Source organism: Cyrtonyx montezumae, unplaced genomic scaffold (assembly GCF_038088225.1).
Source record: "Cyrtonyx montezumae isolate F1298 unplaced genomic scaffold, pur_monq_1.0 scaffold_3, whole genome shotgun sequence".
Lineage (NCBI taxonomy): Eukaryota > Metazoa > Chordata > Aves > Galliformes > Odontophoridae > Cyrtonyx > Cyrtonyx montezumae.
The window spans coordinates 35,889,086-35,916,516 of record NW_027072034.1 but is presented as its reverse complement, the minus strand read 5'-3'; the positions used below and the strand labels follow the sequence as shown (position 1 = coordinate 35,916,516).

The 27,431-nt window shown below is 35.1% G+C and overlaps 1 protein-coding gene across 1 annotated transcript in view; it reads left to right on the top strand.

The window, feature by feature from the left end:
- Positions 1 to 25,050, top strand: part of OCA2 (OCA2 melanosomal transmembrane protein) — a 170,568-nt gene extending 145,518 nt beyond the window's left edge. The window contains 1 exon segment of the mRNA XM_065741233.1: positions 24,396 to 25,050. Within this exon segment, the coding sequence (XP_065597305.1) occupies positions 24,396 to 24,483 (88 nt within the window). The 3' untranslated portion in view covers positions 24,484 to 25,050.
- Positions 25,051 to 27,431: the final 2,381 nt, after the last annotated feature.

Genomic DNA, 27,431 nt, shown 5'->3' with positions numbered 1-27,431 from the left:
CTCATTTCTGTCATGCGAGCATAGTAGGGATCTCTGACTTCAGTTCTGAGATCTCTGGACTTCAGTTTTAAAGTTAAAATCTGTCACCAGCAAACTGTGCCTTTTAGGCACAGGAAGGTTTTCTTTTTGAAGGTTTCACAGGACTATCATTTTTGACAGATTGATTATACATGACTTCCTATTGCTCTGATAACATTTTTTTTTTTAATGGGAGAACTTTAGCTGATGTCAAACTCAAAAGTTCAGTGACAGATGATGCACTTTCTCTGAGTTTAGAGGTTAAAAATAATTGCTACTTTCATATGCACCGAATGAACTGCCATAAAAATATTAATTCTATTACTATTAGATAGAGACAAATTCAAAATAAATGGTCAGCTATTCTGTAAGCTTTAAGACCATTAATATAACTCTATTAATAAATAAAATCAACAACCATTAATGAGCTAATTAACAAAAGCATGATTAATCGGCGCTTGTAATTACTATTGTGGATAGAGTAGAATTTCAGGTTTGGGTATGTTTGCTATTTCTGATTCTGTGGAAATATGAGAAATATTTTCAGAAAAAAAAGCTAATTTCTGAACTGTTATAGTATAATAAAATATTTTAATTAATTTATTTATTTTACTGTATATGGCTTTTAGAAATCCAACATTATTAAAGCACACTTCTGTCTGAGGTACAGCATAGTTTTCTCACATTAATATTTGGTTGGAAAACCCTAGAGGGGACTGAATTTGGGTCCTGGACCATTAACTGGGTGATGAGGAGCTTGGGGAGGGGGAACAGGGAAGCAGAACACAGTGACACTGATCGCTTGGGTCTACGGCAGCATTGCAGTATAATTCATGAAGTGTAGCTTGACTAACATGAACAGTGTCTTCATGCTGTTCTGCCTGTTGTACATTTAGCAATAAGACACAGCTCCAAAAACTGTGTGAACCTATATAGTTTTATATAACATTATTTTAAAAGTAATTTAGTGTGGTTTGTAACATTTTGGGTCAACCCTTACCTCATGGAAGTTGGAGATTTTCCCTGTGGTGACATTAATCCAGTTTTTTTTCTGCGTTTTTCTTCCAAACAAGAAGGAAAACATAGGATATTTTTCACCAAAGGGAAACCACTCCCAACCAACCTGGTAGCTTTCTATGAAGTCATTACTAGCTGGGTAGGTGGAGGAAGAGAAATAGATGTGTACATTGACTTCAGTAGGGATTTTGACACTGTCTCCCATAGCATTCTTATAATGAAGCTCCTGTATGAGAGAAGGCTGTGAGGAGATCTTATCATTGCTTATAAATACCTAAAGAGAGGCAGTCAACTGGGTGGGGCCAGACTCAGGTGTGCAGTGACAAGTCAAGGGTGAACAGGTACAAATTGCATATATGGAAGAATTTTTTTATGCGAGGGTGACAGCATTGGAACAGGCTGCCCAGAGACGTTGTGGAGTCTTTCCTTCTCTGAAGATATTCAAGACCCTAGGGGAAGTGGTAGATTCAGGTTAGATACTAGGAAGAAATTATTTGCTGTGAGGGTGGTGAGACACTGGCTCAGGTTGCCAAGAGAGGCTGTGGATGCCTCCACACTGGAGATATTCAAGGCCAAACTGAATGGTGCTTCAAGTCACCTGATCTGGTGGGAGTTGTCCCTACATAGAGCAGGGTGGTTGAAACTAGATAATCTTAAAAGTCCTTTCCAACCCAAACCATTCTACGATTCTGTGACCCATCAGGATGCCTTCCTGTGCAACAAGCTACAGGAAACCTGCTTTAGACTTAATGATCTCCAAAGATTCCTTCTAAACTTTACAATTCTGTGATTCTATATTGTTTGACTTGAAATATGCCCCATCACACTTACACAGGCAGTGGAGAGGGATAGTGAAGACTTGTCCTAACATCTTTAAGAAATATCCTGAGAAGGGAATAATTACTTTATGTAAGTTCCATTCTCTTAGCTAACTTAAAAGTAGCCATATTCTGCCATGGCCTAAAGCTAATACAAATGTTACCTTTGATATGGTGTATGTACAGTTAATTTATTAACAGCTCTTAGGTAAAAACTACAGTACAGTATATATATAAAGAAATATTGTTACATGACATATAACTGTAAGTACTTTCACATTCATGAGACCTAAATGTTGAAACTGTTAATAAATCTTGACAATTTTTAGTGGAAATTATGCTGGAATGTGAGTATGTCTATGAAAAACACAGTAACAGAGAGCAATTTACCATACATTAATATGTGATAGTTAATGAGAAGTCAATATTTCAAAGTTTTAATTAATACTTCTATTGAAAAAACAGTAAATTAAGATCATACAAATTTTAAAATAATGTAGATTTCAGACCATTCTAAAGCAATCTTCAGATATTATTGACCAGTAAAAGCTCCAAATTTTCTGGATTAGTTCAATCCCAGAGAAGTGTACAACAAAATGTGAAGAGAAGTGTACAACAAAATGTGAATGAATGTACTATTTTAACAATTAGTATTCTGATTATTTTCGTATAACAAAAATATCTTGAATCTAAATACAATAATGAAAATGAGGAGGGGGCTCAGCTTCAATTATAGTACCTGATGTGATGTAACCTAACTTCCTATGCTCCCACTGGAGCTTTCAATGGAGATGTAAACCTTGCTTCACTTTCCTAAACAAATATTTATCTAGTCCCGTATCTAAGACATTTTTTGTGAGGCTTCCACATGGGACTATTCTTAAGTGGCAGATGCAAGATGGACAATCTTCGCATCTCCAACAGCTCTTCATGCCTTTGTTTTGGCTCCTGGTTTGACTGTCTCACAGCAGACTCAGTGAAATCTAATCTGTAACTTGTATCGCTGTGCACTAAATCTTTATTCTAAACACTGCTTATTGTATTGACTAGGTTTTCCACTGTCTATGGCGGGAACTCAGACAAAAATAAAACAAAAACACCCCAACCCTCACATATGCACATGCCTGAATCTGAAGCTAAATCCCAGCATAAAATTCTCATTCTGCATACAGTGGCATTCTATAAAAAATATTCAAATGAAAATACAGAGGAAAAATGAGCAATATTTAAGATTAAAAAAATAATATACACCCTATGTAACGGATTCATCTATTTCATTTTGAGTTCTAACTCACTACTCTTTCTCATTCTTGATGTTGGTCTGACTTTCCCGTGCATTCATATCTCTTTGCTTTTTCCTGATCGGTATTATGTCGAGTTGCCCTTGCTCATGAAGATGTGTGAGAATAATGAGAAAAGCAGAGATAAAGACCAAATAGTTCACAAGCTTCTAAACAACTATTGTCTTAAATGGTCAGGACTTTTCAGCAGGAATAGGCTGAGAATGTTTAATATCTATACTTCATCTAGCTAAATAAATGAGGGGGGTGGGGGGCTAGGGGTGGAATTACAGTGGTTAGTAACAATTTTTGCTGCACAAGAAATGCAAAATCAGCCATTTATTTTTGCAGTGTATAGAAAAACCTATGTCCCTAGAGTATATATATATTTATTGGACCCATAATCTTACATCTTTCACCCTTTCTTTTTTAATTTTTGTTTTTCTGGCTCCCTACATCTGTTGTTATGTTCCTAAATAAGTGATCTATTATTCTACTTTCTTAGGTGAGTACTATCTAGTGTTACTTTTGAAAAATGAGTTAGTTAAACCCCTGTTATGATCATAAATTTTGGAAATCTTACCATTAAATATGAGTATTTATAAATAAATTATTTCATTGACAGTGGCTAAAATATTTGTTAACATACATAAATTCCTGTTGAAACTGAAACAGTATTCTGAAAATATTCTCCTTGCTGTGTACGTGCTGTGCTGATACTTTCTAAAAATCACAATTTAAGAAAGCGTAATGTTTGTTCACAGGGGAACTCATTCTTTCTTTATAAACATACAGATGTGTATTCTAATGGTAAAGCTGTTAAGAGTTTAATTAATTGCATTTCCATTTAACATTAACATTACAAAAAACTTCCTTGTGCAAGAATAATAAATCAAATACCATCTGGTTATTGCCCAGGGCCTTCATGGAATAAAATATGTTATTTCTGTACTTTTCCCAATGACTAGGCTTGTTACAGATAGTTCAGGGTCACAACAGGCTTACTAGATTTTGACTGCAATGAAGATTGCTTTTATCAGACCAGGATAACTAGAAATATTTCCATGTGGTGTTCAAAACCGATGAAAACAATGACTGAATAACAAATTGGCAGAGTCTGAAATTAAAACTGGGTACGTGCAACACAAGCTCTGCTGAGAGTCAAAGGTAAATCTGAAACTAATCTTTCGTTCTGTCCTCATGAGCTTAATCAGACTGTATGACTTCTTTTCATAATTCAAATTCATAAAATGAACAAAATTAAAAACAGTTCCTGTTGCCATGGTTGCCCACTAGCATATCTAGTTTTCACCATGGCACAGCGTCCTTGTTTCTGAAGTGGAAAAACATAGATTTGATGAATGGACCACTAAAGTGAATAAAGAGCTGACTGGATAGTGACTTAAAAAAAGTTATGAGTAGAAGAGTTGAAGTCAATGGTTCAGTGTCCAGGTGGAGTCTAGTGATAAGCAGTGCTCCTCAGATATCAGTACTGGGACCAGTGCTAATTGACATCTTTGCTGGTGACATGGACAGGGGGATTTAGTCCACCTTCAGAAAGTTTTCTGATGATACCAAGCTGTATGGTCTGTTTGACAGGTTAGAGGGAACAGATGCCATTCAGAGAGACCTTGATGGACAATGGGCACCTTATCAACTTCGAGTAGGTTTTACAAGTGAAAGGTCCTGCATTAGAAATGGGATAATCCCAAGCACATATACAGTCTGCGTGCTGAATGAATTGAAAGCAACCCTGAGGAGAAGGTCTTGGAGATGCTGGTTGATGAGAAGCTCAGTGTGAATCAGAAATGTGCAGTTGCAGCCCAAAAATCCAGCTGTATCCTGGGTACATCAAAATAAGTACGTCTGGTAGGTTGAAGGATGTAGTTCTCCCACTCTGCTCCGCTCTTGTGAGACTCCTCTTGGGGTACTGCTTTCAGCTCTGGAGCCTCCAATGAAAAAGAGATATGGAGCTGTTGAAGAGAGTCTGGAGGTGAAACATGAGAATGCTTGGAAAGCTGGAGTACCTTTCCTATGAGTAGGAAATGTGAGGCAATTGGGATTGTTCATCCTGGAGAAGACAAAGCTCCAGGGAGACCTTATAGTGGCATTCCAGCACATAAAGAGGCCTACAAGAATGCTTGAGAGGTCATGTAGCACAAACACAAGAGGTGGTGGCTTTGAACTAAAAGATAAATTTAAGGAATAATTTCTTCACTGTGAGGGTGATAAGGCAATGGAACAGGTTGCCCAGAGAGGTTATGGATGCCTCATCCCTAGAGGTATTCCAGGTGAGGCTGGATGGAGTTTTGAGCAACCTGGTTTAGTGGGAGTTGTACTTACCCATAGCAAGGAATTGGAACTAGATGATCTTTATGAGCCTTTCTAACTCAAACCATTCTATGGTTCTAGTAAAATCAGAAGGTTACAGGTGGTTTAAGTACATTGCTTGACCAGGACCAAAAACATAAATTGGAAGTGATATGGAGTTTTACTAATTTTTGTTGCCTATGTGGTGCTCAAGCTACATGATTGAAATATTATGCTTGGTGGCTTTTGTGTGAGAATTTTGTGATTCCCTCAGTAACATTTAGATCTGTGACCTCCTTGAATGTCCTCCTAAATTTTAGTAAAAGAAAAATGAAATTTCTGATCCTTTGTTTTCTTATCTAGTTGTTTCCTTCTCTATCATTGTTACAGTTACTAATGCCAGCTTAATAAACACTGAATTTGTGATTTAGCATGCATGCATAATTTATAATGTTCCTCTATTCGTCCAATTCTGGTTTTTTTTGTTGTTATTGTTATTTGTTTTGTTGGGTTCTTTATTTTTTTCTTTTAATGGATTCAGTTGAAAAGGTTCCCTGCTGGTATCCACAAAGTATGTTTTGCTGTCTAGGTGCTGTCATAAAAATGATAATCTGCTATGAAAGCGTAGTTGTTTCTTAAATCTCAAATAATAATCGGTGTTTACTTCACCAACTTCGAAGAAGGGTGTACTCTTAGAGAATCTAATGGAGGTGTTAATATATTTATAGATAAACTATCTTTGATTTTTTCTAAGCTTGTCAACTCATTTCTCAAAGCACTTCATGTATATTGGACATACTTGAAATTCATTAGCTAGAAATAAAACAGAACTATTTTTCTACCAAGTAATTAATGCACATTGTAAGATGTACTTTTAGTAATATGGGTCAGAGTTTATATAAAAAAAATTTTGTTTATGTTTTTCATGAACATGTAATCACAGAGGTGTGATGACAAAATGATTAAGATTAGAACTAGTTTTCCATTTACTGCCTGATTTTTTAAATACTGTTCTACCATGTGCATGTGTATTTGAATTGGCCAAGGACCTGATACTTAATGTGAATATACAGCAGCCCAGAGAAAATCTGTTTAAAATTTTTTGATTCTCTTGTGTTTTAGGAAGTGTCCAATGTTAATATATCAGAAAATCAGAAGGTATATAGTTCACAGTCAACAGAAGAAAATCCCTGAAGCATAAAGTTATAAAACAAAGGCAGCCTGCTTTATAAGAAACCCAGATAACCTTGTTTAGATAAATTACAGTAGGGGAGAATCTGTTGGTTTGGCTGAATGTCAGAAAGTACAATGATTGATTTCATTTTGGAAATGCTTAAATTTTTTTGTGTGTGTACATGTGTGTTATTTCTTATTTGTGTCATACTGAAGAGGAACAATGGGTAGAATGTAAACAAGGTCAGATGGCATGTAACTCATGAAAAACTGCAAGGCATCACAGGTATTTCTACATAGCTAAGAGATCTGAGGAAAATAAAATGCTATTTGAGTGACAATGTGTTAGAGAAACACTGTAGCCTTTGGGAAAATGCTCACAGGCATTAGAAAGAACATATGCCTTGAAAGTAACAGGACGTGTTCCAGAAGCTTCCTTAAGCTTCTAGAAATAATATCTTGGAGGACTTAGGTTTTTGGAAAATCCTACGTCTTACAATTTCAAATAATATTAGAGCCCCTCTAGAAGCTTAACTACAGAACATGCATGTTATAAGTTTGTTGGTGTTGGCTGACTCCCTTTTTGGAAATCAATAGGAAATTACAGAATTTTGGAATATACAAATAATTTTGGTCTGCATAAGATGCTTGATCTTCTGCATATAACCATTTTATTTATTACTCTTAGGATGAGCAGTTAATGATGCTGCTTTGCAAATAAAACTTAGAAAATATCAGGCACATTTGACTATGGTGACACTGGGATAAAGTAGGATGATTAGTTTTATCTTTTGATTTCAGTACCATAACAGGTGGCATTTTACAAAGAGAGTCTGGTACATCTTTATGCAAACTTATAGTAGAAGTAAGGAATTATTTGCACATAGAAAACCACAGATAGTTGACAAAAAAACTTTTAGTTTCACTGTGTCAGCCTATTCAAATAACTAGAAGCGGGGAAGAGTCTCTCTCTCCTTAGTTTTTTGGATCTCTGTAGAAAGTTCCTCACCTTACTAAATACAGATATCAAAGCAAGATCAGGTAGATACTTCTGAGATTTCCAATTGCTGTCTTGGCTGAGTCTCTACAGACTACAGCAAGAACTCAGCCACCTCCCACACAGATATCTACATATGAGGCACCTGAATTTAGGTGGCTGAATCTAGACCTGAATACAACTGGTGACTTAGTGTAATGCAGATGTTCTGGACTCCAGTCATATGTAGGAGTGTATTCACAGTCCAACTGCAGAAGCACCTGAAAAGCAAAATGTGCTAGATATCATACTGCTGGGAATAGACTACTAATAGTACCTCCATGTGCAAGTCAACCCTTTCTGTGTTGTGATTTTTGCTGTTACTATCATGACATACATCCAAAGTAAGCATAAGTAAGCGAAAGTAAGTGAATAAATAAATAAATAGATAGATCTGTCTTTAATGGCAACTATTGTAAAATGTGGAAAGTCAGCAAAGCTATGTTTCCTTGCCAAATGAATGATTTTCATCATTTTAGGTCATGGCACATCTCTCAGCTAGTGTATATCCAGTGGAAACTACCCTGGAGCCAAACACCAACAAAACCAAAATGTCAGTCTACACTTCAGAAATGTTTAGATGGTGTGCTGTCACTGAAAACCCTGTTGAACTATATGTAGAGTTTATGAGATGTTTCAGTAATGTGACATAACCCAGGAGGCAGTACAACAAATGTACTGCAAGAAATTGTCTTCTGCTTGATGGAGCTGTGCCTTAGTGACAAATATCAGTAAGTTACTAGTCTGATTACGAAACACTAAATTACTCTTGGGATATTTGTGTAGCTTTTAGACAGAAATGACTTGGTTATTCTAGTACCTGTTTGTTGCTGATCCAACCTTTTTTTTTTTTTTGGTCCTTTCCCCCCCCCCCCCTCATTCTATTTTTGTTTATTTTAAATGCAATTGATGGAAAAATACATTCCCAAAGGAGATGCAGGTATGTAAATTAATGTAACAGAATTTCAGTTTCTAGTTTCTAAGAGTTATCTATCAGTCCTGAAGAGTACTATAATATGTGGTGTGTGGACTGGTACAGTAAAAAAAAACCTACTTAACTATACATGAATAATGTCGTTGTGACAGGGCAAAATGAAGTGAAAGCATACTAGTAAGGTATCCTTACAGATAATTGTAGAGAATTCCTACCAGTGCTGGGAAGGACTGTGGGAGTAATAAATAAAAAGTATGAGCAATTGTGATGAGGGCTGATACCAGGATACAGCTGGAAACATTTCACTGTTAATAAACAGATACTTATTGAGGAGCAGGCCTTCATAGTCTTATGAAAATTGAAAAGTTTCTGCTTTATGCAAAAGAAAACTATTGGGAGTATGCAAAGTGAATCTTGAAATCACTGAACTGTCTCCTCTATTCCTTCATATTTCTTGAGGCCAAAGGGAAGGATGTGGAGAAACTGATGTGAGAGAGCCCTAGGTGAGCATTTTAGATATGCAAATAGTTATTTATGCAGAAGTAATCTGCAAGAGTTTTAAATGTAGGTTGGATGTGAGAATAGAGATAGGAATCCAAACCAACTAAAATGACAGGTGAGGGCAAACTGCAATTAAAGTGTGAAGAAAGGAAATGAAGGAGATGATTTACAGGGAGAAAATGAAGACTGTGCTGGACTACCATTGAGTGTAAAATCATCACTAGAGATCAGAGGACTACACTTAAACGAATTTTGAAAAAAACTAGTTACTTTAATCAGAAGGATTGAGATCAGTGAATTGTCAGCACAAGAAACTTTGCCATTGTATGTAGTCTGTGGTTACATTTCTCAGAGATGAGAGCCAATGAAAGAGGAAAAGGAGGATCAAGGACAGCAATCTCTTTAACAAGAGGCAATACTATGAAGGACCCTTTAAAGCACATAAGAAGAGAGATTAGAGGAGACCTAGATGAAACTCACATTCACATCCAAACCCAGAATAGTACAGGCAACCAAGTCAAAAAGAAGAAATGGGAGGACAAGGAAGAAACATTGCTTCTGGCTTCTCTTAAGAGGTTGGTGGAATGTGCTTTGGTGAGAATTACTTTCTTGGCAGTAGAATGAAACACTATAGTTATATAAAATATTTGTACAGTTTATATCACTGATAGAAGGGAATAAGGAAACAGGCTGAGGGTCAAGTTGATGCCTGGAATTAAATCTGTACTTAACTGTAGTAGTTTACATCATGGCTCAGTTGAGGAAAATCCTATTTTTAGAAACATGTACTAGCATAGAGGAGAGCTACATGATTTGCATTAGAATGTAGAAATGACACCACCAAATGCTGTGAGCAAAATTTATGCTCTTCACAAAGAGAAATAGGCAGCAAGTAATATAAATCTTTCACAATGCCCTTGCAAGGCTTTTTGGCTTATGGGGTAAAGTTATTTCCATTCCCTGAGAAAAAGGTATGTCCTTGCATGTGAAGAGAAGTCTTATACCTGATACACTGATATTTAATATCTGCAGTCACTTTGTATGTTTACACTGAATTTTGTTTTCTAGCATCGTGCAACTTCTCTTCACTTAAATGGTTTCTAAGATTATCATGTTTTGCATATTGTACAGAAAATCTAGTGAGTGGCAGTATTTAGAATGTGTAACTTCTGAATACAAACTCCATGAAGTACTATCACTTGGAGTAATAACGATAAACTATCCCCTACTCTGCCAACATTTTATTTGTTTATTTTGTTTATTAATTCATACTGTTGCCTTACAATATTTTGGTAAATGAAACTTCAGTTTTATATTATTAAATTCTGAGATATATTTTGTGGGACTGTCAACTGCTTTGAAATTTACTCTTGATTTGTGACCAATTTTCTTTTTTTATTTTTATGGCTTAACTACTATTTTAAACTTTATGTTTAACACAATCCCTTAGGGATTACATGAAATTTAAAATAAAAATGCATTCTAAGTCATGCTGACTTTAAACTTCACAATTCTTTTTCTTCTCCCACTATGTGCCTATGCCTATGAGCCTTCTGATAAGTTGGAGACTAGAACTATCTAATGTAAGCACATCTAAAGGTAGCTCACTTTCTCTAACCATTCTAAAGTTATATCAAAGAAACCATTTGTCACTTATCACGATCCATTAGCTACTTGTTAAAAGTAAGTCTCATAAAAAACAAAAAAGCTTTTGAAAAGCCTTTTGTTCCTTTCTTTTAATCAAATCCTAACTTTTCATATTCTTTCTTGCGTAATCATACTGCTATGAATGTGTATGTGTGTCTCCCACCTAGTAACTTCTAAATGTACTTATCAACTTCAAACAGATTTGAAAGGGGAGAAGAAGTGGGGAAAGGGGACTTAATTTCTAAAATATAATTAACATCCCTGAAATGCCATCAAATTTGATATCTAGGAAGAGGAAAATAAACTTTATGAGTATTTCACTAAGGGAAAGTTAACTCTGAGCCCACAGTTTGCGCACTGGAAAACAAACAAAACGTGCAGGAGAACATCATTTTAAGTTATGGAAGAAAGTTTTGCTTGCAGCTTTCCACTTCTTAGACAGATGGTCAATCAAAGTCAAGACACAAATTGGTAGGAAATTAGGCTTCATTACTTCCCAGTGTTCACAGACCTGCTTATCAGTGAGGGTGAGACTGATCTCACCTCACCTTTCCATTTTACAGTGTTGAGATCTTTATTTCAACTAATTTCTCCTGGCTCTTATGAGATTCAGTAGGCAGAGACTACGTTTTTGAGGCTAATTGATTTCATCCTAATGTAAAAACCTAATGGAAGGCAAATAGTGTTCTAGAAGATTGGTAGCTCAGATTTATACTTGTACAAATGTGTCCCACAGTATACAACTTTTTCCACATATTAGCTTTTTAAGGATAACTGAGGTGAAACAGGCATGGGAGAGTATGCAGTGTTAAAGATGGGATCAGAAGACAAAACAAATGTATTGGATAATGAAAGGCAGAGGCAGCACTCAAATTCAGCAAGATACAGAGAGGAATGATTAACAAGGAGGGACTGCAGCCAAGAATTTCAATATGAAGGAACAGATGTTGTAGTAATAGGAGTAAGATGGTTTGGCTAGAGTGTTTTGTTCATCTACTTATAGTTCATTACAATTAAGCATAAATTGATTGTTTTTTGCTTTTGGATTTTAGAGAAACAAGTAGCTGATCAGTCACCTTACTACCTCCTGAAATGAGAGCTCTGTGCATGATTTTGAGACTGGACTGAAAATCTTTCATTACTCATTCTGACTTTCTCTATATGGAGAAGCAAATCTCCAGATCCTCTTGGTTGTTTCTGGCTGATTATTGTCACTCCTGGCTTTTTTGACTCCTGTGAGACTAGGAGTTTTATGGGTTGGTGTGAGGCTAACACTGTCCTCAGGAATGAGCAGAGTATGGGCTGTATGCTCAGGAATGGGGTTTGAGCTCCTAAACACCAGAGTAAAGAAAGGTCACGTACTGACAAACCATCTTAAGCTGAAAATAAGTGAGTTAGTGGAAAAGGGAAGATAGAGAAGGGAACGAGTGCAGCCAAATACAGAGGTGAATGTAAGAGGAGTAGTAGTGAAATAACTGCTCATTTTCATACTTGCTGTAATTTTATTCAGAGAAATGCAAAGCCAAAATGTCTTGAGACAGTTTCTTAGTCTTGTTCCATAAAATATGTGTACAGTTGTTGGTATTGAATAAGGCATATATGAACTTTCACATATCATATGGGCTGATATAAATAGTTTTTATTATCCAAAAAGTCACTACTTTTGCAACTTCACATAGTTATTACCTCAAGTGCTAAGAGTGCAGTTAAAGCGTGCTAAATTTGATTACACAACATCATTACTGAACAAGGGTCTTATTCAGAAAATATAAAAATTATAAAGTGATGTTTTAAATAAATAGAGTACTTTTGTAAATAACTAGAGTACTTTGGTTATCAACAGAATTAGTAAGAAGCTGCTGGACTGAAAATATTTGCTCTCAGGGAAGTCTTGTATAATTAAACATCACTTTACAAAACAATTCATGTGAGTTCCAAACACAAAGGTCATTTAAATGGCAGAAAGGTACACAAAGACTTGGAAATCCAGAGAATATTGGCAGTATGAAGATTACTTATATTTGCCTATAATTCTGACAAATAAGCCTTCTTGAGAGAGATTATATTAATTCACCTCAGCTTAAACTTACTTTACCTTGTTCCATGTTTGCTTTCCAAAACATCACACAGATATTCAGTTACATCAGAATCGTTCCTTGTGACATTTCATTTTTTCAAATAACTTTATATTTTAATAGAAGTAAGATGATCTTCTCTTTGTTACTAAATAAGAGGCCAGTCTCCACTTGTGTATAGCAAGATATCAGAAGAAAGGAAGATTTAATATTTGTGTTATCTTCATTATAACGGATTTGAAACAAGAACTAACCAAAGAAAGTAGTTCTATAGTATATTTACTATTCTCAGAATAGTAAATATATTTTCATCTTCTTGTATATTTTTATCTTCTTGTGTAATTCATTGTTTCTTAAGTAAATATGTGGTTGTATTAACAATACTTTTTGGTTGCTTATTACTTAAACTTAATAGTCATTTTTGATAACCTAAAATTAATATGACCCCTAAAATTATTATCAGTGCAACTCAGGGGGCATTAAGCAAGGCATACTCTAACTTAAACAACATTACATTTATAAATCTTGAATAATAACTTCCTGGTCAATACTTGCAGTTGTTCAGCTTCAATGGGAGGTTACTTAAAAAGGAACGGTGAAGTTTTAAGTTCATACATAGCAGTGAGACAGGCTAAAATGGCAACTGTTATTTAACAACATCAGTTCTAAACTGAGAGTGACTAAGACCTACTTTTTGGGAAAATACAGAAAACCTATTCCTGAAAGACAGATAAGGTTTTAAAGCTTTGTAGTGATTTCTTTTGTTGTTGTTGCTGTGGATTCATTTGATTCTATGTGCTTTGAAGAATATAGTAAAGAAAAGGGAAGAGATCATCCTGGGCTATTTGAAAAGCAATTCTGATTTTCTTTTGTTTTTCTATTTTTTTCTTTTCCCTTGTTGTAGTATGTAGTGCGCTACAAAATAATGTTTAATGTGTTTTTTCCTATTTCTTTTGCATGTATTATTAAATCTTTTCTTTAACACTTGTTGATAATGAATGCTGAACAATAAAAGGATAGAGATTCAGAACAAAGTGTCACCTATGTAAATAGTTTACATAGCAGTAGGACAACAATCTAAAGAATAGTCTTTTCAAGGGCAAAAGGAAAAAAATTACTATATTATTCCAACCAGTCAAGAAATATTCATATTCCATCTCCAACTCTTTAAGGATATTAATGCCAAGCTTTTACTTCAGATTTTGTTCAATAATGGTATGGCTGAAATGCATAAGAATACATTACTATACCATTTTTTTGTACATACTATACCATGTTTTTAACACAGGAAATTCAAAAGTCTATTGACTTTGTCAGAAAAGGCCAAATTCAGAGAAATAAACTACAAAGAGAAATGTCCTAAATGGAAAAATTTGTCTGAAATAATGATCCTAGTATTTTAGATAATAACACAATTCCATAGTGGGACTTTGGGGTGTTTCAGAATCACTTGTACACTAATTTTTTTTTTGTCCTAGCTGTTAAAAAGAAAATGAAATAAATAAATAAATAAAGAAGTTAGAATGGGGTACATGTAGCTACCCCATATTAAAGCATCCCACTAATGACACCTATCTTCCCCTTTACACTATGCTTTTTCTATCTTATCTTTCTCTTAAATATCCTCTTCCATATAATAATATATATATATATTATAGTTTGAGGGGATATCTGTAGAGTTTGTATTTGTCCAATGCTTTATACGGAGGAGCTTTAACTTGTTGAGTAACAGATAGATTCAGAACAGAATTTGCTTTGCTTAGATTTACTTTGCTAGTGTACTTAAAACTAGAAGTGGGTTAATAAAAGCACATAATTTTCTGTCATACCTATTATCTTTGTTTGGCCTGTGCAGAAAAATAAGGTAATACATGCATCTTTTGGTAGGTATACTATTTCAGAAATAGAAAACACTTTCTTTTGTGAAAAATGTCCATAGCAGTGAGGTCTGGAATATAGAAATTTATTTTGACAAAAATTTGGGTAAGCCTCTTATTTACTTTCTCAGAAGCATATAACTGTCGAAGTGATTTTCTACTATGTTGAATATTTCAGAAGATGAAGTAATAACTGAATATTGCAAAACCTATTTCAGCATCCTAACACATTCATTTTTGCACTGTAAATCTCACTTGTTTTGAATTAGCCCATTTCATAAGTTGAATGTTTGTATCAAAACCATTCTAATAATTCATAAAAACAATTCACAACCAGCAACACAAAGGTTTTCTTCTCAAATTGTAATCAGTACCTGAATCTCTTAAAGTACTGTTGTAGGAGATGCACTTCATTGATTTTTCTCTTATAGTTGTCTTTGATAATATTTATCTTCTTACCTTCAAACTCACAACTATGCTTCACTGGGTTGATTCATTGTAGGGCAATAAATATGGGTTTTGTAATGAGCTGAGTCAATTTCAAATAATTCTGTTCCTCAGACTTTAGAATGATGTAAAGCATTCATACCAAAGTCAAAAGCAATCAATTAAGGAGCAAACTTGCTTTGGCATCTACCTGGTGGACGTAGTGAAAAAATGCATTTTTAATACATGGTGGTGCATTCTAGGTTGACGTGAAGCTGTGATAAATTTAGGAAATTACTGATAGAGCACCATCAATCTGTACACCACAGCTGATCTTGTGTTGTAGTTCTTAGCAAGCAGGAAGGAAGCTAGTCTCTTGATGCAGGACGTATTCACCTAATATGTAATGAATAGAAGGACATAACTGCCAATAGGACATTTCAAGTAAAAGCACCAATAAATGGACCTTAAGGGCCTATTTGGAGACCCAAATATTCTCGGCATGTGAATTGAAACCATTTTTTTTCCAGCTCAATTTAGTACGCTGTTGAACATTCATCTAGCACCAACTTTGCAGCCAGTAAAAATAAATACTTCAGTCTCCTTGGAGCATGAATTTTAGAAACAAGAGCACTGATGTTACATTGTAAAATGAGATGAGAAAAATAATCCTCAGACTAAAGATGAGCTAAAACCCAGACAGTGGCATACTGTTTTTGCCAACATGCAGCATATAATATCACTCATCATATACAGTCATAATGACACTACTTGGCAAAGAATGGAGTTATTTACTTTGACTGTAAACTTTCATAGTTTTGACAGCCTGCACTGGAGCTTTAACCTTGTGTACTGTGAGTTTCTTGAGAGTATCTGTTGCTGATAAAGAGAAAATAAACACTTTTTATGAAATATGCAGATTGAATTATTGATGTAGTAGTAGATATAAAGCAATTTAGGTTTTAAAGGGCTATGTGGATTTTATCTGTATTAGAATTTTGGGAAAGCTGCTTACATAGAAAGCTGTCTAGCAAAAGTGCTTGAAGGACCTTTGTATGATAGAGACCATATGTATGATAAAGAATACAATGAAGTAATTACATGTTTTTAGATTTACTCTGCTGAATTTTTCTTCTGTTTTCTGTGGTAAAACAAGCTAAGTTCTTGTCAATTTTTTTTAAGAATAAAACAAAACAGTGGGGTTTTTTTTTGTTTTGTTTCTTTGTTTGTTTGGTTTTATTTTTTTTTAAGACTCAGGAGAGCTAACAACACTGGAACTCAACTACTCTAATTCCTTGTTTAAAGCTTTAATAGTACTGAAGGTATAAAGTTTCCCTGTAGGAACAAAGTCTGGTGGATTTCATAATGTGTTCTTTCTCTTTATAAAAGTGTGGGTTGGATCAAACCCTCTGCATGCAAATATGTTGTTCCAGTGTGCAGATTACTTTCTTCTGGACAAAGGAAATATCAGCCCACTTCATGTAAAATTAAACTAGTACATGATACAGAATTTCAGCTGCACAAATTAGTTGTGTTAGGCTGTCATGACCACCTTATACTGTCTTTTAAGTAATTAATGGTTATACAGGTCTCAGAAAAAGGAAAATGTTGAGAGCAGGCTCTGTTGGCACTCCTCCTCTGCTCTCTGTGAATCTGTCTCTTACCTCACTTGGAGGCTAGTGCAAGCCTTGAGAAAAGAACATGCCTGAGATGTTCAGCGTAGTTGCCCTGGGTATTGGTAGTCAAGTAGAAAGCAAGTGGTAGTAAACTTGGGAAAATCTTGCAAGTTTCTTTGAGTAATTGTATCATGTGCTTGAAGCTGCAGCTTTTCAGCTGGGGACTCTGACAAGTGTTTCATGCCATAGGGCACATCAATGGAGAAAAGCCAAAACTACCATGAGTACTACGAAATTGAAAAAACCTGGGAATCCATACCATCCTACTGTTATGTTGGCTTTCCTGCTTTTGAATTTCTTCCAAGGGAGAGTCTGTTTATATGGAGCAGGGATCACTTGATTTACCTATTTGATTCCAGATCCAGAACAACATTTATTTATGTTTTCTAAGTTAGTGATAAGATTATTCCTATTCTTAAACAACCAATTTAAAGTTAAGAGATTTTTCAGACACTGGCTTGTGTATACAGTTCTACTAAGGCCTGATTTATAGAGCAAAGAAAACAGGTTATGCATGCTCCGTGGATTAATAAAACTCATCTCGACATGCACATATTTCTGGGTCTAGCTTCCTTTACATATTGTGGTACCAACGAGCTTGTCCAGTCATTTTTTTCTCTTTTAAATACGGGGTATTTCATTTGGCCATTGAGTCTTTAAAGATAAATACTAAAAGTTCCTATTTCATTCTTGTTGTCTCCTAGTTATGAGATTCTGAGCAGTTCATACATAGTGCAAAATTATATTTGTTAATCAAAAAGAATATTAGAAGTACAAGAAAAGTTAGAAAGTTAACTTGAGCAGTTTTATGAATGCTATGTTGCTCCTCCCTTGTAAAATGTCACTGTTCTGTGTTTTCGGGTTTGTTTCTGTATTTGAGTTTATATTCTTTCCTAAGCATTTACAGAGTTTTGCCAATTCCTATTGGATTTTTTTGTTAGGTTCTAATAGAAAATCTAGATTCAATTACTTTCTTTTTTAACTAGAATTCATATGTTTGCCATTTTCTTCCATTGTATTTAATGGGGGTTGCTAGATTTCCATGTATGAGTAGCTTGTGGCTAGTTACTGAAGTCTTGTTCTAACAGTTCGGTATTTTATCTCATTTGTAACAAAGGGACCAAAACAGATACTGCAGTAAATATTTTATCAATAGTGATTTGAGTCTTCCACGTGGAGCTGGTAGACCAATTTTTTTGTTTGTTTGTTTTTGCAATGAATGCAGTTTTTAAATTTAGGTAAGTGGAAGTTTGGAAGGTCAAGGAAGACAGGCCTAATACTTGATCTGCACTTAAGAGTTAGGGTTACAGAAAATGATCTTTCCACATCTTGTAGACTGTAGGAGGCAAAACTTAACGCCTCTATATTTTCTGATTCAGGATTTGATTTTCCTCATTTCAGTTTTACTTCTTTCACTGACTCTATGGAAAATCTTGGCATAGACTCAAAACAGATAAAATACCACAAGAAATTATAATAATTTTAGCAATCAGAAGAAAATGGGATTATAGGTTTTGTTCTGTGATTTCAATTACACAGTAACACCTGTGTGTGGTAAATAGTAGGTAAGAACACTGTAATTTTTGTGTAACTCTAGACTATGTGAATTTCACAGCAATTTAATATTGCATTAATGCTCACTGGCAGTTTTAGCCACCTGTTTTCTGAGCTACAGCAGGTGTCAGGTTTGAAGGGGTTATGGGCATGTAATAAATATTTTTATCCCTTTCTTTTTTAAGCATAGAAAATAATAGTAAAGCCTACACTTTCAGGTGGAGTAGATTGGTATGTCAAAGACTTGGAATAATGGAAAGGTTGACACAACCAAGATGGCAGGAAGTGCATAAGGCAGTCTGCACTGCAAGAAAGGGAGAGAAGAAATAGGAAGACAGTAAAGTGACTGTAGATAAGATAAAAACAGAGAAGTTAGCAAGGAGTGAAATTCCTAGTGGATCTGAGGCTAAGTCAGACAATAGCTTAAATGTTTTTCCTTCAAATTTCTACTCAAAAGCCAAAGGAAAAAAAGCTAATGAATTAATAAAAGGAGTTAATAAAAGTGGATTGTTTTTCAAGAAATTCTGAGCATTTTTTAACAATTAGGATCAGCATAATCTTTTTAGAAAATCTCTCCATAGAAGAATTTGACAGCAAGAAGTCATGATGACAATTAGGTTTGTATCTAAGATTTTCAGTAGTAATCATTTATAGATAACATATAAATCTAAAAAAATAAATTAGGAAGGAAGAATATTCAGAAGCATGTCTTAGATTAATAAAGGTAATTTTGACCCTTGTTTTTTTGTTGTTTTTGTTTTTCTGCCAAAAGTATTTCACTATGCTGTGTGATCTTAGCTGAGGTATAGAAAAAAAGTTTGCTTAGTGAGCTGCACTGTGTTAGGCTGTAACTTATGGAGATCTGTATAAGCTTTGTTAACTAGCTGATTTTTGTTTGACTCCGGAGGGTTATGGTCTTCATTAAGATACATGAATTTTGTAGTTTTACCTTACTGTTGGAAAGAAATATAAGTTACTTTGCAAATAAAATTATGAAACTTTATTAAAAGGTATAACTCTCCCGCCACTTGGAAATAACCTTACATATTTACTCAGTATGCCCACATCTGAGTCTTATTTTTGAGACTGCTTTCATAGCCATATATGCGCTTTTAAAAATGAGCTTATGATTAGCAAAATTCCAGGGCAAGGCATTGCATACAATTAATGTCCAAGAATTAAGTGTATTATCCACCATCTATCCTTTTGAAATGTTTTCAGATGACATGGCCAACTTCATATGTGCATTACTGTGTTGAATAAAGGGAGCAAGTAGGTGGGTGAGGATGTTGTATCTTGTGTATGAAACTAATATGAAGTGAGAAGAACAAAATTTTAAGCCTGACGCAATCAGGCTTATCCATCAGTATAATGTAAACTGTGCATTAAATTGTGAGTGCAGGCAGGAACAGAAGTTAGCTTTAACTCTTACTGCTGGCTGCCTCCAGAATTCTTTCACTGCCAAATGTTTGGTCCAAGGAGATTTCTACTTTTGCTTTCCCAATCAGGTATGTCTGAATATTCCCCATTTCCTTGCAGGCATGGCTTTTCCACTGGTATCCCAGAGAATATACAGGCTGTATAAGCTGTTAGCTGTATGTGTAGTTAGAACAGTCAGGGTGGTGGTGCCTGTAGGAGGGGTTTTTCTGGCTGAGTTTTTCATATGTCACACCCAAATTAGGCACTACAAGATGCTGAACTTTGGTCTTGTACATCTTAGTTCCTGTTGGCTCTCAAAGTACCAGAGACTAGGGCTGTATGGTATGGCAAGAGGTCAGTTTGTCCAGGAAAATGCAAATTTTATCCCAAAAGCTTCTCTATTGTTATTTAGAAACTATGTTGGTTAAACTTCTAACCTAAGAAAAGTTTAAAATTCGCCTCTGTAGGTACTCATTAAAAATGGGATTTATCCCCAGAATCACCATGTACCAGTTTCCTTTTATTCTAAATACTGAGCCAGAAATCTTGCAGTGAGGCTGGATCAAAAATAACTAGATCATTACCATGAAAAAGCTTGACTTTCCTTGCTGTTTTTTTGTGCCAGTGTTTGATTTCTCCTAATACATACTTCACACTTTGCAGAGTTTCACCTTGTACATTCCAAATTTTCATTTTAATTTGTCAAGAGCATGCTGAATTCTGCTCTCCACAGAGTCTGACATCTCTCCTGCACTGGGGTGATTTGCAAGCTATTCACTACTGGATCACTGAAGTTATTAACAAGCAAAACTTTGCCAAAGGGGCTGCTGCTTGAAATGTTTCCAGTATCTCACACTGAACTAACATCTGCTTGTTGTGTATATTTGAGTGGTGTGATTTTTTTTAGGCTGCAGGTTTGCATGTAAACTTCTGGTAGGAAGAGAAGGAGGAAGTGGGGGGAATACTATGTCCTGTTACCCATTCCTTCCTATCTGCAGGAGCAAAAAGTCAGTGCAGTTTCCCTGAACTGGCTGTGGATAGTCAGGGTGAACCTTTTGTGCCATGCAGGGTGTGTGTATCTCCCTGTCTGCAATGGACATGAGGGATGAAAAGGCTGCCCAATGCAGGATGTGTTTGCCCTCTTTCCTCAGATGGTATATAGAAATGTCACACCAGATGTGCTGCTTTTACAAGATCTTGTAAAAATGGATTTTCATGACAAAGATGCTGATTAGTTTTTCTTACTAATGTGAAGTGCTATTTGAGGAGGAGATTTTAGGAGTGTTATGTCTTGCTGATCATTTCCCCTGGGCAGGAACAACAACTGACATGTTGCTTTGTCACGTCAAGATGAACTCTGAAAATGAGCATTGGTGGAAAGTCAATTTTGCCGTGTTTAAAATGTGCTTTAATTTGATGTAACTAAAGAGAATGTAGGTACAAAAACATTATGTTGTATGTAGCCTGAGACAGGAGCTTTGTCTTCCCTTGAGGTAGAGCAATAGCCCAACTGGGCACTGATCCGACACAGGTAATTGACTATCTCTGCAGTGACTAATATTCACAGAATGAGCTTCATCTCCTCTCTCCCTGTCACACAAACTCCACATAGAATTTGATCCAATTACATTTGTGTTCAGGCCAGTGGTCCTGAGATTCATGCCTCAAGTTGAGAGGAAATTGTCCATGCCACGAGAGTAATGGTTTCGTAGCTGGGCAGTATGCAACCATACACACTAAATGAGATGAGGTACCTCCCCAGGCTATGTGCAGTTTCAGCTGTAAGTTTGGCTCCCACTGTGAGAAAGGGGGCATGATTGTATGAGGTTCTGTGTAATCCACCCATTTTCTTGTATGGTCATCCTTCATGCTGGGTCTCTTCTCTTTTTCTTCTCTTTTTAATAGTTGAGAAACTGTTAAATCTGTTTGGATTATTCCTTCCTATTACAAGTCTTCACAAAGGCATTATGTTGCCATTCACTGCTGAGCTGCTGTGTGTTCCTCAGGGAGGTTTGTTAGGCTGTACTAGTACAGATTAAGATCTGTGCTATCCTCACTTCTCTCAATACCAGTTCTTTGCTCGCTAACTGTAAGGTCAATAAAATTTTGTTTTCTGTCAAATAACAACCTATTTTCTTAGGTTCACTTCACAAGCCTGTCATGTGGATACAGCTGCAGGGAACATTCATGAAATATACTAAAGGATGTAGGAGGATTTTATAGTCATGCTAGTTTATTCCTACAGCCATTGCTGTTTTTTCCTTTTTTTGTCCTATCTAGACACTTTTATGTAAGTGAGATTAGGGAGTACTGGAGATCAAACATGCTGGGATGAGGGAGGAAAGATGCAGAGCAATTGGCTGGCCATCAAATCAATCATAGTTTAGTGAGTACTGGATAAAAACAATAACATTAAAGATCTGAATAATGACTCATCTTTTTCAAGTAAATTCCTTCAAAAGCAAGGATCTAAATAGTCAAACTTTAAAAGAAGTAACAATTGCAGCATAGTTACAAATGCTCACTGAAAAAAAAAAAAAGAAATGAGCACTTCCAAATATATTTCAGACTTCTGAGGAAATATTTGACTGCTGTGAAAATTCAATGAGTCTTTTTAACTGCTTTCACCACTTGAACACACCCAGCCCTTCTCTCTCCTCCTCTCCCTTTCTCCTTTCCCAGTTCCAAATACCAGATTAACATTAAGGCTTTTGAAGCTAGAATACCAAAAATAATGCCAGTTACCAGAAAGGCAGGAGAGGTTGACACATCATGTCCTAACTCCTAGAGAAACGGAGGAGAAAACCACTGGAGCTGAGCATTGAAACTGTCCTTCTGGGACAGGAAATACATGTTCATGGACACAGGCCGATGACTGTTTTTTCAGGGGGGTGTCAAAGAGTCAGAAATTAGATTATCTGTTAGCCCTGACAGCCTTGTCTCTTAAACATTTTCAGCCTTGCTGGTGTCTCCATTTTTTTTTTTCCTTGATTTACCTCTATTTCTAACAGTACATTTCAGTTTAATTTTGGCAGTGTCAGGAACAGCTGTTGTTATGGAAAAGCTTGTTCTTCACTAAGCAATTCCAACATTTGCTTCAGAATGTTTGAACTGTACTGGATTCCTAATTGTTCAGTCAGCTTTATAGGTTATAACTGATTTCTGTGTATCTGGTTGGGGGTAGGGTGTGACCTGTGCTTCTGAAATGAATTCTATTGTCAGTAACTTAAACCAGTGACACTGATAAGATCCTTTGTTCTGTTGGTCACATCTGTGCCCTCTTCAGTCAGTTTTTCAGCAAAACAGCAATGAAGTAAATGTGACTCTTGAACATCACAATATTTAGAGAAACATTGCAGCTGCAGATAGGTGGGGGCAGAAGGAGTAGACTACAATGAGCCTTTGAGATATTTAATTTTCATTTTATGTAATTTTCTTTTATACAGAGGAATTGTTGGAGATGCCCCCATGAGGCCCCTTTTAGCTGTAGTTTCCTAAAATAAGGTGTTATTCATGCACTCAAGCTCAGAAAATTATGTCCTCCTATCATCAAGAAATAGGTTCCTGGAACCTTCTCAAAGGCTCCTGGCAAGCAAAGACACAACTAATATACCCATATGTAATAAGTAGGTCTTACTTCAAGAAAGAGAATAAATTAAAGGCTGCACTTCAGAGAGCACTACTGTGCTTTGAAGAGGTTATGGAAAATCTTGGGTGGACTTGACAAAAGAAATTACATAAGGAGCCTCATTTGTCACATGATCATTTCTCACCAAAGTGTTCCTTATGATTTTAGTAGCATAAAACATACTGGTGTAATCACAGAAGTATTTCTTCATAGTCCTTCCATGACATACAATATTTCTTAAGTTTCAGAAAACTCAATCCCTTCTTTTCACATATGTGGAAGACCTACAAATCTAGCAGAGTAAGGATCAGTGAAGCCCATAATATCCTTTCTAGTTGATCATTTCTGCTACCTGTGTTTGTCAATGTAGAGAAAGCTATAAAAATAATGGGTGTGATCTGAAAAGCTTAATTTGTGATGTAAAGCAAAGAGCTGTTTTTTACAGAACAGCATGGTTTTAGTGCTTTTACAGCTGTCCAGAGTTTGTTTCCAACAATTTGTTAATGTTCAAATCTTGATTCAAAACTTAAGGAGAAGTACAAAAAAGGAATGCTATCTTTACATGTCTAAGGCTCAGCAAGGAAACAATTTAAGGAGTTTGAGCCATACACTAGGGTAGAAATTCTAATTTCTAATAGTAATGTAATATCTGAGGATTGCTCATCTAATTTGAACTAATACTGGATGATCTATCCCAATATTCCATAACCTCTAAGAATTGTTATTTTACCAGAATGAGTGCTTATTGTCTGAGAAAAATGAGAAAAGAAAAAGAAACAAGATAGCAAGTCAGCTTCTGAGACAAAGCAAATTAAAAGTGATGCACTGAAATCAAAGAAATTATGTTGATTTCAACCACATCTCATAAGTAGGCTAGAGATAGAAAAGTAAGATTAAGTATTAGACACCCTGTCATAATTTCACAGTATATCCATTCTTTTGGCACTACTATATTATTATTACTAATATGATTATTGATCTTTCTTTTGTTTTATTGTTGTTTCAGGTTAGGTTTCCCCATGATGATTGTGTCCTGTACCATTGGGATGTGCTATCTTCTTGTTGCTCATGTTGTAGTAGGTTGGAACTCATAATAATTTATACTTTCAAGATTCAAGGAAGCTTTCTGTTTTATTTGATTTGTATAACAGAACACTAAGAAGATACATGAAAGGAAAAAAGTGTGTGAAACTCCCATATTTGATATCAACCAAGATGATGTGTCAGGTTTGGTCATTCTAACCTTCTATTTTGCAAACAATTTATAGATCAAGACATTCAATGTAAGAGAATCCATGTATTTAATTATGTAAAAAACTACTGTGCAGATAAAAATGCACCACTGTGAGAGAATATATTGTGCCTGAAAGTTCATATTGACACAGTCCAAGTGTAGTCACAGATGAAAAGTTCATTCACAATGGGAGATATTCATTAATTTCTTTTTAGAGCTTCTTTTATCTTTGTCAATATATTTAGCTATTTGTATTGAAGTAACTAATATTCAAGTTATAATAATAGATAGTTAAGCAGACAGTCTGTATACTATGGAAGATTTATCATTATCTATGTTTAAAAATAAACTCAACTCTTGAAAATGTACAATGGAAGAAATTATTGTTTTGGATCTGGGATTGCATTCCGTGCAAGCTTTGTTTTTTTTATTTTTTATTTTATTTTAAAGCTCCTAATCAATGTTAAGCTGATTTATTTTATTTTATTTTATTTTATTTTATTTTATTTTATTTTATTTTATTTTATTTTATTTTATTTTATTTTATTTTATTTTATTTTATTTTATTTTATTTTATTTTATTTTATTTTATTTTATTTTATTTTATTTTATTTTATTTTATTTTATTTTATTTTATTTTATTTTATTTTATTTTATTTTATTTTATTTTATTTTATTTTATTTTATTTTATTTTATTTTATTTTATTTTTTATTTACTTTAATTTTATTTATTTTTTCCTTGTAGTAATCAAATGCTCCTATCTTTAGCAAAGTGCAGACATAAAGGGTGATAAAACACCAGACATCTTCCATTTAATTATGAAGTTGCTTCTGTGATAGAGTACTCTTTAAGTCTTCAGATAGGTTAATACACTATATGGAAGAATGAGATCATGCTTGGCTTTGAATTCCTTCTCTCTTAACATATTAAACTATATATATTGTTTTGTATAATTGGATGCCAGAACAGGTCAAACTTCTCATTATGTATATGAAGTCCTGTGAGGAATTTAAGGTTTCCATCTCCAGCTTCCAAAACCTTTGTAGGATTGGCCTATGTTAGTGACAGTTGTGCTTTATCTTGAGTCAGAGAAATTGGCAACCTGATGAGTGCAACTAAGGTGAACAGGGCTGAATTAGAGGAAGCCAGTAGGAATGAGTTAATATGGCTTTTACTTGTGTTTAGTCTTTGACATAACTTGCTATGTGAGAGAAAAGCTCTCTGTCCCACAGAGGATGTGAAGGTAATCACGTATCCCAGTTTTCTCATATCCAGATTATATAGCTTACCTAGCTAATTTTTGCAAAGCTGCAATACAGTATTAAGACAGTAAGCAAAAGGAGCCCCAGGGCCATTCAAAGAAAGACTGGTGGATTTAGTAGTTGGATAGGAATTGTGTGGAGAAAAGTTCGTCTCATTGCCCCCAGACCTTCCACTGAGACTTCCAGCCCCATTCAAACTTGGGTTTCTGGGGCAATGAGGTTTTCCCTGGTTGGGCTGACATTTGCTGAACTGTTGAGAAACCTTGAGATCCCAAGATCTAGAAAAGTGTATAAACACCTATTCATTTTATGTATTAAAAAACAAAACAAATGCCCGCCCCTGCCCCCCTCCCTCCCCCCCCCCCCAGAAATACAAGCAATAAACCAACTAAATTAAACCCTAATCCAGAAAAAAAAGCAACAAAAATAAACAAACAAAAAAACCCTGCAAACTGTATCAAAATGAAACAAAAACAAACAAAAGATGCTGAAGATCATTCCTTCAGATAACATGTTTGAAATTGAATTTGAATTGCCTATAAATATATATATATTCATATTTGTGAGAGTGGTATACTCTTAAAATAATGTGTTCTGTTACAGTTGAAGAAACATTAATGATTCCTGGCTAAAAATGATTACAAAAATATTATACCTCTCAACATCTTACACATTGGAGCAATCAGTGCAGGCAATTTTTGTGCATGAACTGCTGTGTTAGGCCCAAAAAGAATGAAAACTCTGGACTCTGCTGAAACACATTTGTTCTTATCTGCCTTTTTTTATTTTGCATTTTTTTTCCACCCACCAGATTAAAAGCTCTCTTTATTTTTCTATTCCATTAAAACTCAGCATGTAGGAGTATAAAAATGAGAATGTGGTTCCACAGTAGAACTTACAAATTTGTTTTATTGTTCTTTTTAAAGGGTAAAAAAAAAAACCTGAAAACACAAAACAACCCCCTCCCAAACGTCTCTTAGAGCTGTGAAACCTTCTTTCCAGCCTTAAGCTGGATCATGCTAATGAAGCAATCGCATTTGTCGACATGAAAGTGTACATCTGCATTTACAGTTTGCTGGAAGGAGAAACATAGAAGTGTAGCAATTCATTTCCACTGGCAAATCTTAGCCAATGCTCTGGAACATTTTGTTGGATGGAGATCGTGCTGGCTTTAGAATTGATACATCAACAGGATTCAAATGAGATTTCCTTTCTCTTATATTACTTGTCCTGTCAAGAGAAAGCAAGTACACAGAGTACAAAATCATATTGACCATGCTTTTAGTCAACTAAATTTTAGGCTAAATTCATTCTGCTTCTAGGAATTTTCTATTATGGTATAATGTTTTCCTGAGGATTTCCTTCAGATGCATTGGCTTTCCTTCCCTAAACACCCTTGTTGCTTCATTTGCACAGCAAAGAGCTCATGAAGAGATAATATGATAAAGGAAATGGTAAAAAGAAGATGAAGTTGTTTGTTTGCACAAGGCTTTATGTGACTGTAATCTAATGTTCAATTACCAGAGAAATAACAGTGATAAACA